This window comes from Phaseolus vulgaris, chromosome 2 (genome assembly GCF_051622355.1).
Source record: "Phaseolus vulgaris cultivar YP4 chromosome 2, ASM5162235v1, whole genome shotgun sequence".
In the NCBI taxonomy this organism is placed as follows: domain Eukaryota; kingdom Viridiplantae; phylum Streptophyta; class Magnoliopsida; order Fabales; family Fabaceae; genus Phaseolus; species Phaseolus vulgaris.
This window is the reverse complement of record NC_143499.1, coordinates 14,308,409-14,327,191: the sequence shown is the minus strand read 5'-3', so window position 1 is coordinate 14,327,191 and position 18,783 is coordinate 14,308,409. Positions and strand designations below refer to the sequence as shown.

The window sequence follows — 18,783 nt, the reverse complement described above, 5'->3', positions numbered from 1 at the left end:
AATTATTCATTATTAATTATGATAACAAAAATAATAATCAATATACAGTCCAATTTTGTGTAAGGAAAAAAATGAATGATTATTAAATATTTAACAAGTTTATAGGTGAATTTAATATTTGTAAGAATGATTTTGAGATAAAACTGATTTTCCATAACTTCTAACTAAAATCGGAACAATTATGGTGAATAAATTAAAATAGAAAGAATAAACAGACAGAAATACTAATTGCTCTAAAAATTTAGTAAACTTAAAATACTAATTTATTTCTGGACTACTCATAAATAGAAATAACCAAATAAACTTAAAAGAGGTAAAATTTACAGGAACACTGTTATCATTAGCAGAAATGATCAGAAAAATGAAATTTTACTGAGTATTTCACGTTGATATCCAATCAGGTGCAACTAAATTTATTTTTGATGAAGATACTCATAGATGATTAAAAAGGTTTTGGATTTAAAAATAGTAGATAGTAATCATGATAGAGTTAAATTGTCAATGTACTTATTTCCTCTCCTAAATAGTCATGTTTTGCATTATCTTTCCTACCTTGAATTCATCATCATTTTATTCCACTTTCCAACTCAAAACCTGCTTTTTTTTTTAGCTTGAATAAGCTTGCCCTTGCATAAGTTGAATCGTGTTCTTGGAATAAAAAAACAAACAAATTTCCTATACATCGTCAATTCAGATGACAAAGTGGTTTGTTCTTGATATTTGTCATCATTTAAATATTATAAATCAACTTTTTAAACCCGTCAAAACTGCTAGATGTATCTTTCTGCATTCCTATAATTTTTTTCATCTACCCTACATTTTTAAAAATATTAAAACTAGACTTTTCATGGTTATTTAAAAAGGCATCGTTACGAGGATTAGAGGTTTCCAAAAATTAGGTTCCACGACATCTATATTTTTTTACTTGGGAATTGGCGGATATGAATACATTTTTTTATTTATGAATTGATGGATCTGAAATGTATTTTTTGATGGATTGGTAGATTCGGAATGCATTTTTTTACTTATGAATTGGTAGATCCATAATACATTTTTTTTTACTTATGGATTGGTGGATTCGGAATGCATTTTTTCACTTTTAATATTTGGTTGTGGTTTTTAATATTTTGTTGGAATTTTAAGTTAATTTGTAGAAGTATGGACAATATCGAATGATTTGTTGAACTTCACTATTAATCAATTTTAAGACTCATTGGAAGACATAAACATTCTTATCCAATCACTAAAGTTTGGTCTTTATATGTAGTTATGAGGATGTAATCGAATTCATAAATCAATATGTAAACATACATTCTGGCTACTACTATAAATGCAGAAGAACAAATTCACTCGCAATTTTGTAAGAATTGATTCATTACCCTTTAAAATAATAATGTAAGCAAAGTTTAGCTTCATCAAATTACAAAACAAAACTACAACTAAAAACATAAAAGATGTAAATAATCATCGTTGTCATGTTGTTGTTTGCAGACATACACACACATCATAAAAATGAGCCACATGATCTTCATAAGTTGTCAATAGTGACCCATCCACTTCAATATTATACTTCGGGTGTTTCTTCTTGCGCCCCTTCAATATTCTACAATCTAGTGGATGAGTTACTGCTGACAACTTATTAATTTATGAATTCGATTACAACCTTAAAACTACATATAAAGATTAAGTTTTAGCGATTGGATAATAATGTTTATGTTTATGTTTTCCAATGAGTCTTAAAATTGATTAATAGTGAAGTTCAACAAATCTTTTAGTATTGTCCATACTTCTACAAATTACCATAAAATTCCAACAAATTATTGAAAACCACAACCAAACATCAAAAGTAAAAAAATGTTTTCCAAATCCACTAATCCATAAGTTAAAAATGCATTCTGGATCCATCAACCCATAAGTCAAAAAGTACAATCTGAATCCAACAATCCATAAGTCAAAAATTGCATTCCGAATTGGTCAATCCATATGTCAAAAAAAAGCATTCCAGATCCACCAATCCATAGATGTCACGAAACCTAATTTTCAGAAACCTAATTCACGGAACCTAATAGTGCTTTTTCAAATAAAAATGGCAAGGCTTGTTTTGGTATTTTTGAAAATGTAGGGGTGCAAGAAGAAACACCCCAACTCGTATTGATCTGGTTCGCCTTATTCGTCAACCTGACGAACCACAAGAGAGCATGTCCTCCAACGCACCCTTCTTTTTGACACTTTTAAAGAGAAATCTCATACTTTTGGAAATAAGATTGGTGGTGGTCAATGTTTTAAGTAGAACTTTATTTAAGCATTGTTGACATTTACTTTATTTTGTTAAGCATTAAACCATCTTTGATTAGAATATTAAAGTTTGATTCTTTTTTTTTTGCATTTTTATTGTCTTAAAAGTGATATTTACAAAAAATTAGTCCGAAAACAAAAAATTACAAAAAAAGAAAGAAATGATTTTTTTTTAAATAACGAACCAACCTGTCAGTAGATATGACAATGCGAACTGGTATACCCCGCATTTGGTCCGTAAAATGCGGGTCGAGTTGCCCGTCCCGCGTAAAATATGTGGGCTTATTTTACTAGCCCGCCCTATATAAGGGTTGACTCGTGGGTCTACGGGTCAGGATTAGGCAATGCGCTTCACGTTTTTCCCAGCGGGTCGCGGGCCTGCCTGCATGGCCCGCCCCGCTTTTCCATCCCTAGTTGTCAGCTCCCTAACACACATATGATAGGACAAACTACTAATTTCAACTCGTATAATCTTAGCAGGTCAGATTGCCTCACCCTGCTTTTTGTCGAACCAGTGACAGGTTGGCCAAAACGGGCCCGAGTGGCCCATTTTATCACCCCTAATCTCAATAATTTTAGAGAGCAATTAAGAAACCAAGATTTCAACGTCAATGCACTAGATACACCAACATTTCCATAAAAGCACTTCAAGAATGTACCCAACTGGTCTCTAAAAGACCACTAACCTAGATTAGTGATTGCACTTCCATCAACATTATATTGAGTACAATGTATTTTTTTTAAGTGGTAACCAAACATTTTCTCTTGGTCTCTGCAGCAACTGTATTGTTCTTAACATAATAGGCTATGGTGTTCAATAATGCATGTATTTGGTTAAGCAGAGAAGAGAATGTCTTTGAAGATTGTGTAAAAAATAACTATATCTCAACAACATTTTTCTAAGGCATGCTTAGAAGCTAGAAGCAATTCTTTATTTGTTCAATATGAGTTAATCAAGATTTCAATCAAAGGTTTGTCATGGGAAGTGTATATGTAGTATAAATTCTCCATATTAGTCATTTTTTATTCATATGAACTAATCAAGGTTTCTTTTTGCCAAATGGAGCCAATCAAAAGTTTGTCATGGGATGTTCATGCATAAAAGTTCATAAAAAAAGTATAAGTTCATATTAACCTTGTAAGGTGTTCTCATATGAAAAGGGACTGAGAGAACTTCTACCTGCTACCTTTGGTATGTCAGTCATTTCTCTTTTCTCTACTCAGATTAACTACTTCAATTCACCTTTGTCAACCCTCGCTCTTTCACTCCAGTCAAGCTCTCTTTTCCTTTGAGGGCTCTCGGTCGGGAGGACACTTGCAAAAGGTGCTCTAACGCTCAAGTAAGTGCTCGGTATTCAGTGCTCAGTGCAATTAATGTGTGATAATGACGTACCTTTTTCTCAAAACTTGTGACTATTTATATGTTTATTATGGACCCATTATTATTGGGCCAAATTAGCGTTTGGATCATGATTAAGAACATATTATCTAGTGTTTCCATACTGCTTAGGCTCGTTAATCCTCTTATGGTCTTAATGCTTTTTAAACATGTTGGTCGACCTAAACCGGGTACCGAAATGTCTGGGTTTCGGCTAGTACTGACCAATACATAAGGATTTCTTCTTGTATATGTCCTATAGCACTCTAAAATGCTTACTACCAAATCACATTGGTAGAAGCAAACAAAAAAGTTGAATGTGAAGGCTTTAGGGAAATGCAATGACACTTATTAGCTTATCCAACATCAATAACTCCTACCTTTTGAAATGTACAATGTTGAATGTGTTAATAAGTCTAAATTCTATAGTCTAGAAGATATATAAGAATCTGGAAATTTTTTAAATTACATAATGTACGAACCAATATATATATATATATATATTAAGATAGATTTGTCATTTCACCTCTTCATGAGATTTCCCATTTTACCTCTTTATGAAGGTACATTAACAAGAGAATCCAACTCATATCAGACACAAATTCAGTTGTATCTCCAACATATCAAGGCTTTATTTTGGAATCATTCTAATTGATATTTTTAATGATTTGTTGGCGTAGAATGAATTTTAATCTATGTAAATATTATGTACTTGCCATTATTAGGAGATTGCAGCATATTTGTGCGGGATTTATTAAATGACTGTAGTGTGATATATTTGGTAACTTAATATTCAAACAGGGCAAATTAGCCCATACATTTTTAGCATGGTATCATAGCAAGGTTCTCATAAACATCATGTATATGTAAACCTCCATTGCTAAAACGACAGATGATGGAAATATGTCTCAAATTAAGGAGAATGTGAAGACATAAGGGAATGGTGTCATGAAGGGTCTATCACCTTATGATTTGAATGCAAGTAACAATCCTAGAAATGTGATCACGCAAGTGCAATTGCGTGGCGAAAACTACAACGAATGGATGCAAGGAGTGAAGGTCTCACTACGTTTCCGACGAAAGTGGGGTTTCCTTGATGGAACCCTTAGGATGCCAGAAGAAGACGTGCTAGAGATGATAGATTGGTAGACGGTTCAATCCATGCTTATTTCTTGGATATTGAACACCATTGAGCCAAACTTGCACTCCACCATCACGTAAGCAGAGAATGCAAAGGACCTTTGGGAGGACATCAAAGAGCATGGACCATGAATTTAGCAACTAAAAGTTGAATTAGTATTGTGCAAGCAGCAAGAGATAACAATGGTTACGTACTATGGAAAGATGAAGAACCTTTGGGATGAGTTGGCAAACTACAACAAATTCCAAAGTGCACGTGTGGAGGATGCAAGTGCGACATTGGATTGCGCTTAGAGAATGGAAGAGAAGGGAAGGGAAGAAGAAAGAGTCCATTAATTCCTGATGGGGTTGGATGATGTGGGTAATGGGACAATGTGATCCAAATATTCTGGCAACAAGGTGTGCACAACCTTGGTGCAAGAAGAAAGGATGAAGATGATCGTCAGAACGAAGGAAGAAAGAAAAGTTGTAATGGGACTCTCAGTGCAAACGGGATATAAGAAATAGGGACGAACAGAATCGAAACATCTCTTAGGCTCACATTGTGGTAGATCTGAACATGATGACAAGGGATGATTTCAACTAGTTGGATACCCGGAATGGTGGGGTGACCGCCCCAATGAAGGAACTAGCAACATAAGCACTAAAAAACAAGGGGCACGTGGGAGAAGTGGGACAATGCGCGCAAATATTGAGCATGTCGAAACTAAAACATGCAATGAGCAAAAAGGAGAATCTTGCGATATGATGACTGGAATTAGCTATGAGCAATGGCAGATATTGATCGAATTTCTTAATGTCACAAAGACAACGAAGTAGAAAAGATGGTAAGGGAAGTTATGTTTTGTGGATTATTGGTAGTGGAACTTCTAACCATATGACAGGGAGCTTAAGGAATTTAAGGAAGCAACACGATGTAAAAGCTTGTATAGTGGGATTGCCAAATGGGGAGGAAGTTCTTGCAAATAAAGAAGGAGCAATGATCCTTGAAGGCGGGCTCAAACTGAAGAATGTGTTATACGTGCCAAAATTGAGATGCAATTTAATCTCAGTGTTGCAATTAATTGATGATGTGAATTATTCAGTGTTATTTACTAATAAACTATGTCTGATGTAGGACCTCACTTTGAGGATGTTGATTGGAGCGGGTGGGCTTTACTTGTTTTGTGGCACTCGCAAAATAATAGTGTGTCAAACTAGTGTGGAGAAACATGTTGATTTTTGGAACAAGTGTATTGGACATTCGTCCTACAAAGTAGTTCAAATGTCGCCTGAAATAAGTAGTAGTTGTAACCTTGAACAATTGACCAAGGTGTGTGAAGTGTGTGAGAGGTCAAAACAAACGAGAGAAAAGTTCCCTCTAAGTAATTATCGTGCCACAACTGTCTTTGATTTAATACACTGTGATTTATGGGGACCTTATAGAACCCCCCATCTTGTGAAACCTCATATTTTATTTTAAGAATAGTGGATGATTATTCTTGAGTAGTGTGAATATATTTGTTGTCTGAAAAGAAAGAAGTCTCTAAAGTTCTTCTTAATTTTTTTAATCTCATCGAACGATAGTACAACAAACGAATCAAATGAGTGCGAAGTGATAATGGAACGAAGTTCATATGTTTAAGCTCATATTTATTGCAACACGAATCATTCACTAAACTTATTGCATTGGCACGCCACAAAAAAAATGGACGGATAAAGAGAAAAGATAGACACATTCTTAATGTGGCTCGAACACTGCAATTTCAAGGGGGACTACCCATTATATTTTAGGGAGAATGCATCTTAACTGCTTGATACTTGATCAATTTGACGCCTTCATCTGTATGAAATAGTACATGGAAAGCCATCGAGGTATGACCATTTAAGGGTATGTGGCTCCCTTTGTTATGCACACAATCAACTCACTAAGGGAGAAAAATTTGATAGTAGAAGCCGAAAGTGTGTATTTGTTAGGAATCCGTTTGGGAAAAAAGGATGAAAATTATATGATTTAAAAAAGAATATTTTCTTCATATCTTATGATGTCAAGTTCGTGGAGAGTGAATTTCCTCTTGTCTCCCTACCCAATTCAGATGCACCCACTATTCAAGTACAAAGCCTTCCTGAGGTGACTTTCTTTGAGCCTAGTCCATGCGACAACCTTCCACCTAGGCCCAACTCGCGTGATGCCTCTACTTTCAGTAACAAGGGGAGTTCCTCCATGGCCCACGATGTGCAACTCGTGCATAACGGTACAATGCCCACTGAAGACCAAGTTCATATAGCCACTCCCATGCAAGATGACATATGCAATTCATCCCCTCCTTCCCATGATGTGTTGTCCTCCTCCACCGTTAATGAAACCGCATCTGAAGGTACACTTGGCTGAGGGCATCGAGTAAAACACCCCTTTGTGTGTCTTTGTGAGTATGTTACCAATGCCCTCCACTTGATAAGCCCATCGCTCCGCTCTCCTCCTCCGTCACATCTCGAGGGTGCATCCTACCCTTAGTTAATCATGTAACTTATGCCAAATTTTCTACCAAGCACCGTGCCTTTCTTGCAACAATCGGGGATGAACGAGAACCCCAACACTTTTTTGAGGCTATTTGTGACGCACGCTGGCGAGTAGCCATGGACGATGAAATCAAGGCTCTTCAAGACAACGACACCTGACATATCACCACCTTGCCCCCTAAAAAGAAAGCCCTTAGGTTCAAGAGGATTTATCACATTAAGTACATCTCCGATGAGAGTATTGAACGCTTCAAAGCCTGCTTGGTTGTTCTGGGAGATTATCAAGTTGCAGGTGTTGGTGTTTTACAGAGAATGCACACTAAAGTTTGTTACTTTTTAGAAGGTATTGAAGAGAAAGAAAGTTTTTACGAGTAAAGACTTGAACTCTAGAAGAATCAATTTACTTAAAATACTTCAAAAATTAAATACTAATATCCATGAACCTTAAGCATAACTGAAACAAGGATTGGATCCTAAAAATAAGCAAAGAAATCAGATACATGATTAAAGAAAGAAAATAACTAACTCCTGAAATCAAGGAGCACTACTTTGAATCAGTCAAATATTAACAAAATAGAAAAAGAATAAGTGACAACATTCTTAAACACATGACTTAACACTCCTCCTTCTTTAGATGCTGCAAACTCCAAGTTTCTTCCTAAAGCTTTCGACCTTACTATGTGACAATGGTTTGGTGAGGATATCTGCAACTTGATTTTCATTTTTACTGTAACAAAGAGACACATCACCATTCTTTTGCACTTCTCTTACAAAGAATAACTTGATATTAAAATGCTTAGTTTTGCCATGAAAAATCAAATTGTTAGAGATTGCAATAACAACTTGGTTATCAACAAGAATCTCTAAGCTTTGCTTCTGTTCTAGATTCAAATCAGTTAGGATCTTCCTTAACTAGAGAGCTTGATTCACAGTAGCCAATGCAACAACAAATTTTGCCTCAACAGTGGATTAAGCTACGATTTCTTGCTTCTTTGAGCTCCATGAAAACATCCCTGATCCAAGCCTAAAACAATATCCAGATGTACTTTTCATGTCATCAATTGAACCTTCCCAATCACTTTCAAAGAAGCCAATTAACTTAAACTCCCTATGCTTCAAGAACTTAACTCCAAAGTTCCAAGTTCCCTTGATTTATTTGATGACTCTCTTTGCAGCCCTTATGTTAGTCTCATTTAGGCAATGCATGAATCTAAATAGAATGCTTACTGCATTTAGAATGTCAGGTCTGGTTGTTGTCGAATACATTAGACATCCTATCAAGCTTCTGAATTCAACTTCATCGACTTGGCAGATCCATATTCTTTGACCAGTTTCTCCTTTTGATTCATGGAAGTGCCCATTGCCTTGCAATCTTCCATCTAAAACTTTTTAAGTATTTCTTTTTCACATTTCTTCTGACAGATAAATACTTCATCTTGACTTTGCTAAATTTTCATCCCAAGAAAGTAAGTCATCAGGCCAGGTCTGTCATTTCAAAGACCTTCTTCATTTTTAACTTGAACTAATTGACCTGATCAAGATTATTTCCAGTGAGTAACAAATCATCTACACAAAGAGAGATTATTAGAATGTATGCACCATCATGTTTGGCATATAGAGTAAGCTCAGATAAACTTTTCTCAAACCTCATACTAATTGGGTGATGTGAGTTGATTTTAGGATTGCACATTTGATGTGAGTTGGTTGATTTTAGATTGACACATTTTTAGAGGTTTCTCTTTTGATTAGCTTTTTGGGATTAGCAAAATATGGTGAGAAACCCAAAGAAGATTCCCACTAGACACGAACTTAACCAAGTGGTTAAGTAAGTGTGAAAGTTCACTTCTAGAGGGCAAAGAGAAAAAATACAATTATATGATGTGGATGATGCAACGGTGTGGAATTAAAGACAAGGAACAAATAAAGAACAATACCAAAGCAAAGACCAATCAAATAGTAGAGAAAGGCATATATGAAATGGAAAGTGGCGCAAAAAAAGAATAAAAATGATGAAGGGATGAAGAAAGCTTTTGGAAGAAGAAGGTTGTCACACCATTTGGAGAAGGAGGTACTCCAAGATGAGTGGTGAAGGAGCCGCCACTTGAAGTGCTCACACACTCAAGATAAGACCCAATATATGAACTCTCAAGCCTCACAAAAATCACTCCCGTAGAGATTCTTTACTATAATCAAAATTCAATGCGTAGAATGGACTTTAATTTGTGTAAATATTATGTATTTGGATTTGTTAGATCACCGCAATGTATATATGTATATATTTGGCTACTTAATATTCAAACAGGGCAGATTAGTCAATACATTTTTAGCATACTTGTATGTTTAAAATTATGGGAATGAATGGAAAAACCCAACTTCAAATGTGTAAATATGACAAGCTTCAAATTGCTTAAAATAAATTTGGCCCTAAGGAAAACTGTTGTTTCGAGCTTTAATTTTCCATTCGTGAGTTGAAATTGGAAAACTTATTTACCATTTTGAGCTTTTAATAGTATGATAATCTTCTATTTCAGGGTTAAACTTAGAAAATTTATTGACTATTTCGAGTTATTAACATTATGATAATTTCTCGTTTACGGGTTTAACAATATGCTACTGGATACGTGATGAAATAAGGACACATAAAACATTAACTTTGACTGTTTTCAAATTAAAATATTTAATATTTGTAATCAATTTATAAGTTTTATGATATGTTAATTATTAATTTAATTATTTCAATTTTAATTATTGAACCATAGACTCTTTTGATAGTTTGTTTGATGAATATGTGGGTAAAAATATTGATGTTAAAGTGGATACAAATATTTCTTCTAACGAGATTAAGGTAGATGAACCCAATGATGGGTTTGTAAAACTTAATAAAAGTTCTAAGAATCTTGTACTGAGTAAACTTTTTTTTTTAAAACCTATTCAAGATCCTGATGAGAAATTAGTTGAACAGTTTAAAAGAAAGATAAAAGGAAATTTAATAAAAAAATATTTTCTTAAAAAAATGTACGAACCGCTGCACCAGTTAATGTAACCCCCAGCTTTTTAATCTTCTTGCACCTCCATATATTTCTTCTGCGCCCCATAAACATAAAAATTTCCATTTTGCATTTTTGGATTATACAATTGAAAGTCAAAAATGTCTTAGTGATTAACAAAAAAGATTTTTGTAAATTGTAAGATTTATGCTCATATATGTTTACAGACATGTTTATGCAGTGGTAAATTTTAAGCATGTCTAAGGAGGAGAAATAAAATATATAATATCAATTCTAAAAATCAGCCTCATGCATATGATTGTATCTTAAATAGTTCTAGCATCTACTTACTAAAAATAGCATTTTGTCAAATATTACACATGATACATAGCAAATACTTCCTATAGCTACAGAAACAAATACAAATGATCACAGATGATTTTTTGCTACAGTTTTCCTGTCATGAGATTAAATTACTAACTTTTCATCCAATCAGAAGGAATAAATACCTCTAGTTTCCTGGCAGTCCTTGCATAGAAGGAAAGTGATTCCCTAAACGAGCTTCACGTCTCAATTGAGCTAAGCTTAATCTTTTAATAGGTATAAATCCCTTTCGTGCTTCTGAGTTTGCTGCTGATACATCAAGTTGTTAGATACGCATGGATTTGATACTGGAATGAATAATTTGTAACTTCTGAGATAAAAACATTTTGATGCACATATTCAAATTATCTGAAAACAAAAAATCATGTGTGATTTGCCAGAAAGGGCATGAAGATTATCACTTACATCTGAGCCAGCAACCAGCACGGACATTCAAATGGTTCTCAAGAATAACATTATAAATAATAATTTGAAATTAAAAAATATATCACAGTCTCACAAGTGTTGAACTCTTGTCCTTCTCTAGTGGTACCTAAACAACTCTATTGTTGGTATGAAACAATGGAAGAGTATATGGTTTGTTTGCACTAGAAGTTCATTTGGAGTATCGTGAAGAGATTTGCATCTGAATGATTTGGTCTAGGTTATCCTTGAAGTTTCTGTTTGCTAAAATTTGCTCTTCACTAAGATAAGAATCTTAAGAGAACCACCGCCACAAAATATACCCATTGCAATTAGAACCTTGAGAGAACCATGCCATAAATAACTATTGTGATTAGAGTCCAATGCCATATAATTCTCACACTAGAATCCTATACATCCAATGTGGGACTCATAAACTTAGCATGGACACACCAATACAAACATATGACACAATACAACATGAACACTACAACACTTATAATCTCCAAAATGTAGGACAGTCTGATTTTGAACACTCTGACACGGATGGATATATATATTGAACATCATTCTGAATTAATCAAGATTTATATTTCAAAATCATCTAAAGAAAGTTATTACCTAATACAAAAATGAATCTAATTTATCTCAAGTTCAAAAAATGTAAAGTGGATTGAATTCATTTAAAACATTTCACTCATTTCTTGATCATCATTATTGAAAAAGACATTCTAGCCGAGATTCATCTAAAGATAAGTTAACAACTTCAAAGAATTCCACATACGAGAATAAATAAAAACAATCCTAATAATACATATAATCTAAATATTGCTGATTATATAGGCCTTCTTGTTTCCATAATTATAATAAATACCTACACAATAAGTTTTTGAGTTTTTAACTTATAAAGAAAATATTGTCTCCCTCATAGCCATGTCAAAGACCCAAAATAACATTTTTTAAATCAGACATCTCAGCAAATCGGATACGTGTTGTATGAATGTCGGTGTCCGATACATGTCGGACACAAGGAGACACCATTGAAGAAGCGTATCTGAGCTTCATAATCCATCTAGCAATCATTTGAAGATTTTTTTCATTTTTGTTATTTGGTTATACAATTGTTTCTTTTGTACAACTATAATGCATTAATTCCATTGGTTAATTTGTAACCAATTTTGTTAGTATAGGTAGTCCCTCTTTTGTGTATATTGAGGAACATAACACTCTTTTTGAGAGGACGAATATAGAAAACTTTAATACACACAAGTCTTGTTACCTCAGTTCTACTTTTTTTTATTATGGTATGAGTGCTCTGAAACTCAAAGCTCTAGTTGCTACATTCAATAATGAATGATCCTTCTCAAGATCCCACCTCACTATTCTACCTTTGTCCATCAAAAAACCCATCATTGATTCTTGTTTCTCTTGTTCTTGATGGACCAAATTACCATCACCGATGACGATCTTTTCATATGGGTCTTGTTTCCAAAAACAAGCTCAACTTCACTGATGGCACGATTTGAACCTCTCCTTGCACTAGTGCTCTATACCCAACTTGGGAGAGAGAGCCAACATGATGGTTGTATAATGACTCATTTGATCTCTTTTATTGCACAAAGTGTTATATGGAGAGATACAACCTCAAGTATTTGGTCAGATATTGAAGAAAGGTTTTCTTCAAGACAGTATCTCTCATCTCTCAAGCAAGGAGAGATCAATTTTACTAACTATTTAACTGAATTGAAAATTCTCTGGGACGAGCTAAACATTTTTCACCCTTTACCGGTTTGTAGTTGTGAAACCAAATGTTCTTGTAGTGCTTTTGTCAATGTACTAAGTATAAAACTCAAGATCAGGTGATCAAGTTTCTTAGAGGACCGAATGATAGATATTCTATTATAAAATCAGAAATCATGCTGATGGACCCATTCCATCTTTAATCGTGTTTCTTCCTTGGTGGTTCAACAGGAGAGATAAACTTTTGGCGATACAATGGATCAATCTAAAGTGATAGCTGGTAGAGGATGCATGAAATGAAATGGTGGAAGATGATATAGTTCTACTAGTCGAGGCAATAGCAGTAAGATTTGGTAGCAGTATTGTAGGTGACGTGTGTCCATTTTCCATTATAGGAGCCTAACATCTCACCATGTTCCATAGCCACAATGCCCATGCGGACTGGCTATGCACTAGCCCTCAGGCTATTCTGGGCAAACATTGCAACAATATCATCATCAGAGCCACTTATTGAGAAACATTCATAATGAAAAGCTCTAATAACAATCGATAAGAACCTTAGGAAAACCACACTACAAAGGCTATCCATTCCAGTGGGAGAGCCCAAGGCCAAATAAACATCACACAAGAATCCTATATTCCAATGTTGGACTCAAGTACCATACCTTGCAATTAGATCCCAACATAATACATCAACCAGTTTCAGGTGGTTCATGTGAACATGAAAGTAATCATTACATTTCAGTAACAACTATTGTGCTTTAGTCATACCTGCTGTTAGCACCTGCAAACTTGCACTGGAAAGATTTCTTTTACACTCCGTCCTTAATTGTTGTCTGAGCCTTTTAGTCTTGAATACCCTTAATCTCCTTGCAGTACGTTGAAGCTCCTTAAGATTTTCAACATCCCACCATACTGCAGCAAATTGATGAAAGATTATTTATGGATTGTAGTCCACCCAAAACTGCCAGTACTAAATACCCTAGAAAAATTCAATCTTACTACATATATAATAGTTACACTAAGTTAAAAATTAGAAACGTACAGACATCCATGACCTACAACTTTACATAAGATAATGACAAGTACAATAAGAAACTAAAGTACAAATGCAATTGATTGTAGCTTACTCTTTGTACATTAGGTAAGGAGAACATAGCTCTTCCAATTCATAACCTAATTTCTTTATAATGAAATTCATTTAAAACCAAATTTCTGATGTTTTTTTACATGTATGTTATATACAGAACCTATATGAAACATACCATCAGATGGTTGACTGGCTCCTCTGTATAAGTTATGTGCAGGAACACCTTCAACCGAAAGATTGGAATCTGGAAGATAAATCCAGATAGCATGAAAGTCAATATCAATTACTACTTTGAAAGATAATAATGTATCATTACAATTTACAGTAACATAACAATCAAGTCAGCATCAGGCTGGTTGTTGTCTTGACATTTCCAGAAGCTGCTTCAACCTATTTACCACCTTCAAAATAAAGCTCATAAAAAAAACTAATAGCTAATAAGTTTACTTTATATATTAATTTGATGCTGACTTATGCAGTACAGTTTCACCATGTGCTTAAATTGAGGAATTACATGACTGAAGAGAACTATAAATAGCCTATAATACATAGTATGGAGCAACAACCAATGTTCCTTCCATTAGTAACCGTGATAGAACAAAGTCAAGGAGTCATAGTCTTGTTATATATTAATGACATTTATGGAAGGAAATTCCTTACCCCCTCGACATATAATTTTCTTCCAAGCTTGCCCTGCAACCACTTTTTCTTTATCTGTAACAATGATATGAATCAGTTAATCCTAGGTTGCAAACAAAACCAATGCAAACTATAAAGGCAAACATGCTCGCTCACTGTTCAAACTCAGTTAATTTGACTGCAAGTACAAATAAGTTCTTCAACTAGTTTCCTCATGCTTATTCCATAGAAACTAAACTTTAAAATAACATAAAAGATAAGAATATAAGTACCTAACATATTGAAAATCAAATTGTGAAAAGTTCAAGAACTGTCCCTCTCTTCACACCATTAGTTTCCTTACTATTCACCTTTAAAGCTGTTGCAAAGCAAACTCTGATCCATAGGCTTCTCTGTCACATCTATCACTGTTGAATTGCTTTTGGACCGAGCCTGACGTTTGATCTGGCTCAAGCGAAGTATTCTACCATTTGGTTGCTCATTTTCAGGCTCGGATATAGTTCTTTTCTGTGACAAAGCATTCTTACTTTTAGACCTTGCTTGATGCTTTACTTGGTTCAAGCGGATTATTTTTCCTTGTGAATGGCTATCGTCACCCCTCTTCTCATCCAATAAAAGGTACTTACGTCTAGCTTGCTTCCGAATTTGAGTTAAGCGAGTTCTGGTAACTACACAACAAAACCCACACTCTTAACTACTTACATAGCAAACTGTTGATAATCTATGATCAATAACGGAAGCAATACAGATACAACTATCAAACTACTCCAACATTGGCATGGTAAAGTGCACAAAGCACGAGAAAATTCAATAAAGGTAGCATCACTAACCATCCACATTTATTCTGCTAACACGTTCGTGTGACATTTTTTGAACTACCATACCACAATTTGTAACCTCGCCACAGTGGATTTAGCATCAGTTAATCTACTTCAACACCCATAAATTTGGCAAAGTTCTGAAAAGCAGTAAAAAAATGCATGAGGAGACCAAAGCACACAACAAAACAAAAGGGCAGACACACGGATGAAAATGACAGCAAAAAAAATAGAGAAAACCCTAGAGACATGGACAAGGGAGTTGCAGAGTAGTAACACTTAGTACCAGAAAAAACAAGTACATTTTTTTTGTCGTGTGTAGTACCTTGTCTTCTTGAGGTAGGGAAATGGAGTGAAATGAAAACGGGTAGAAGGTGGTTATTGAGATGAAGACAACATATAAATATCTGAAAATAAAATAAATAAATAAAGGGAAACAAAACAACCCTAAACGCAGACTCCGAGGAAATAAAAAAAACAGAAGTGGGGTAACTGGGCAGGTTTAAAAGGAATGTCCTTAATAATAATTAAATATTTGACATAAAAAAAAAGTAATTATTAATGTTGAGATTCAACGGTTTGGGTTTTAGAAAGCTTCCCCAACCATAGCGACGCCATTAATATAATAATAAAAAACTTGTACTTATTTTCTTGTTTTAAATATGATGTAATATTAAATGCTATTTTCCAAATTACAAAAGTGGCTAGAAGATTTTTGTTCTTTCTGAGAGTATTTTATATTTTCAGTTTTGGGTCCTTGGTTACTTCATTTGATTGGATTAAAGAGTGAAGTGTAGGAGAAAAGTTTAGGGAGTTAATTTTAGGAAATATGTGAGAAAAAAGAGAGTATTGGTATTAAGTTAAATACACTCATAATGAAGAGAAAATTTATAATGAAGAGAAAATTTATGATGGTTCGTGATAGTTATGATTGAAATTTTAATTTTAAATTTTTTAATTAATAAAAAGAGTAAGATTACAAATTTAACTTTATATTTAAAAATAAAATTTTATTTATTTATTTATATATTTTAATTATTTGTAATTAAAATATTTTTCTAATACTGTAAGAGTTGATTTTGAAAAAAGTACTATGTAAAAGATTATTAGAATTTTTTTATTTGAACTAAAAATAAAAATTTAATATTATTATTATATAATTTTTTCATATAAATAATTATATTTATTTTTGTTATATTCTAAATTTTTTTATTAATTATTATTATTAGTAATATTGTTAAATATTTATTAACAAATAAAAAATAATAATAAAATAAAATAAAATAATTATTATTTAATAAAGTTAGTTTATCATTATGTTTATTTTTATTAATATATATAGTGTTCTCGTTGGTTGACCTTCGGGTTGATTGGATGCGTAAGCTCTGCTTCTAATTTGCCTCTTCTTGGTGCATTGGAACAACACTACGTTGAGACAGAGGGGGCTCTACCTGTTGATCACACTCTGACGATCAAGTCAATAAGAGCATACGAAATAATAATCAGTTTCAGTTTCTAAAGAAACAACCTCTTTTACCGGGGTCTCAAGCCCTTTTATAGTTATCCCTCTAACAGCTTCCACTCACGAGAATATAATCTCTACTGAAAGCATAAAATAATAACAGAAAATCACCTGCTCACATGCACCTTTCACGTTTGGGTGCTAACAACTGGAAAACATTTTGTCCACGGACACCTTAACTCACAGTGCTAACAACATAAAAGAATTTCATGCACCTTTATTCTCGGGTGCTCTCTACTTATTTAACAACTTTATATATTCAACTAACAACTTTTGCATATATTTATTTAACTAACATCTCTGTGTATATTCACATATTTTAACGGCTTAATAAATACCAACATATATATTTAACTAACAGCTTCATATTAATATATGACCAAACTTATTATTTTCTCTATTTTAATTATTCTCCCACCAGGCTTACCAACGAAACTGGGTCGAGCCCATGACTCGCTTTTGGGCCCAAAGCCGAGCTGACCATACCCAAATATTTAGACCGAGGTCCCAAGCACACGAGCACTCTTGTCCAATACACAAGTCTCCCAGGCTCGAGCCAAGCTTGTTTAGGCGAAGAGTCTTACCAGCGTTGGCAACTGACATGACACTTCCACATAGAGTAGGTGAGGAGTTTACTTACATCTCTATGAATGCCTGCCGAAATGCTTAATTTAGTTTCTTATAGTAATATAACAACTTTCTGTTAACTTAAGCGTCAAAGTAATAACTTATTTACCTTGATTGAACGTCTACCCTTAAGTAGCGACGCCTTCGTGGTTAGAACAACTCTCTACCTCAACTGATTACTGCATCGATTTCTTGATGCCTAACTTCATAGGGTGCCCATTCAAGTAGTTGCACATATCTCAAGCTCGATCATCTTAATCATATATGTAGCAAGTAGTCTCATCTTCTCAAAGCATCTATACTCGAATGACTCTATTCATTCCGAGCTAGATCATCTTAGCACGTACCAAATTGAATAACTCATCTTCACAGGGTGCTTATACTCATATGACTATTCATTCTGAGCTAAGCACCAAACCAAATAATTCATCTCACTATAGTCGGGTAATCATACTTACACCGACCTAGGTCGTCTTACCTGCACTAACTCAAGTGGATCAACAAACAAAGTAATCTCACAGGGCGCCTATGCTCGGGCATACATACTTACACCGAGCTAGATCGACTTACCTGACACCAAATAACCCATTTACACGCACAGGGCACCTATACTCGGGTAGTCGTACTGATACCGAGCTAGGTCGACTTACCAATTTACGAATTCCAATAACCTTACCTCCACAGAGCGTCTATGCTCAGATGAATCTATTCACTCTAGGACGTCTTACCATGCTTTATTGTTTACGAATGAAGTGCGCCTACTCGACTAACTGAGTTACGTCTTACCATGCCTCATTGCTGGCCAATGCAGTGCGCCTACTCGGCTGACCGAGTTACGTCTTACCATGCCTTATTGCTTGTCAATGTAGTGCGCCTACTCGGCTGACCGAGTTACGTCTTACCGTGCCTTATTGCTTGTCGATGCAGTGCGCCTACTCGGCTAACCGAGCTACGTCTTACCATGCCTTATTGCTAGCCAATGTAGTGCGCCTACTTGGCTAACCGAGTTACGTCTTACCATACCTTATTGCTTGTCAATGCAGTGCGCCTACCCGGCTGACCGAGTTACGTCTTACCGTGCCTTTAGAGCGTTAACAGACTTGCTTATGATGTATAAATACATGCAAAAATACTTTGCCACACAAACTCGGTTAATTAATCTCACAGGGCGCCTATACTCGGTTAACTTTGTCTGTTATGAGCTAGGTCGACTACCATGTGCTTAACAACAAATTCACCTTCACAGGGCGCCTATACTCATA

At 34.6% G+C, this 18,783-nt stretch overlaps 1 protein-coding gene across 3 annotated transcripts; it reads right to left on the bottom strand.

The window, feature by feature from the left end:
* Nucleotides 1–10,591: 10,591 nt before the first annotated feature.
* On the bottom strand, nt 10,592–15,838 carry LOC137810750 (uncharacterized). 3 transcript variants are annotated; one of them, XM_068612167.2, is made up of 7 exons: nt 15,698–15,838; nt 15,385–15,512; nt 14,905–15,222; nt 14,576–14,629; nt 14,091–14,159; nt 13,597–13,740; nt 10,592–10,932 (listed from the first exon to the last, which is right to left on the bottom strand). In XM_068612167.2, the coding sequence occupies exons 2-7, from the start codon at nt 15,434–15,436 to the stop codon at nt 10,811–10,813; spliced, it is 759 nt and encodes a 252-aa protein (XP_068468268.1). In that variant the 5' UTR covers nt 15,437–15,512; nt 15,698–15,838; the 3' UTR covers nt 10,592–10,810. The 3 variants fall into 3 exon arrangements, with proteins under 3 accessions (XP_068468268.1, XP_068468269.1, XP_090154431.1); XM_068612168.2 differs by having other exon boundaries at nt 10,592–10,929; XM_090298305.1 differs by lacking the exons at nt 15,385–15,512; nt 15,698–15,838 and having other exon boundaries at nt 14,827–14,943.
* Between the last annotated feature and the right edge of the window lie 2,945 nt (nt 15,839–18,783).

Coding starts and splice junctions, on each gene's coding strand:
- LOC137810750 (XM_068612167.2), bottom strand. CDS start 15,436: ATGGTAGTTCAAAAAATGTCACACGAACGTGTTAGCAGAATAAATGTG. Junction 15,223..15,384: donor TAGCAGAATAAATGTGGATG/GTTAGTGATGCT, acceptor TTTGTTGTGTAG/TTACCAGAACTCGCTTAACT. Junction 14,630..14,904: donor GCTTTGCAACAGCTTTAAAG/GTGAATAGTAAG, acceptor TCATTGTTACAG/ATAAAGAAAAAGTGGTTGCA.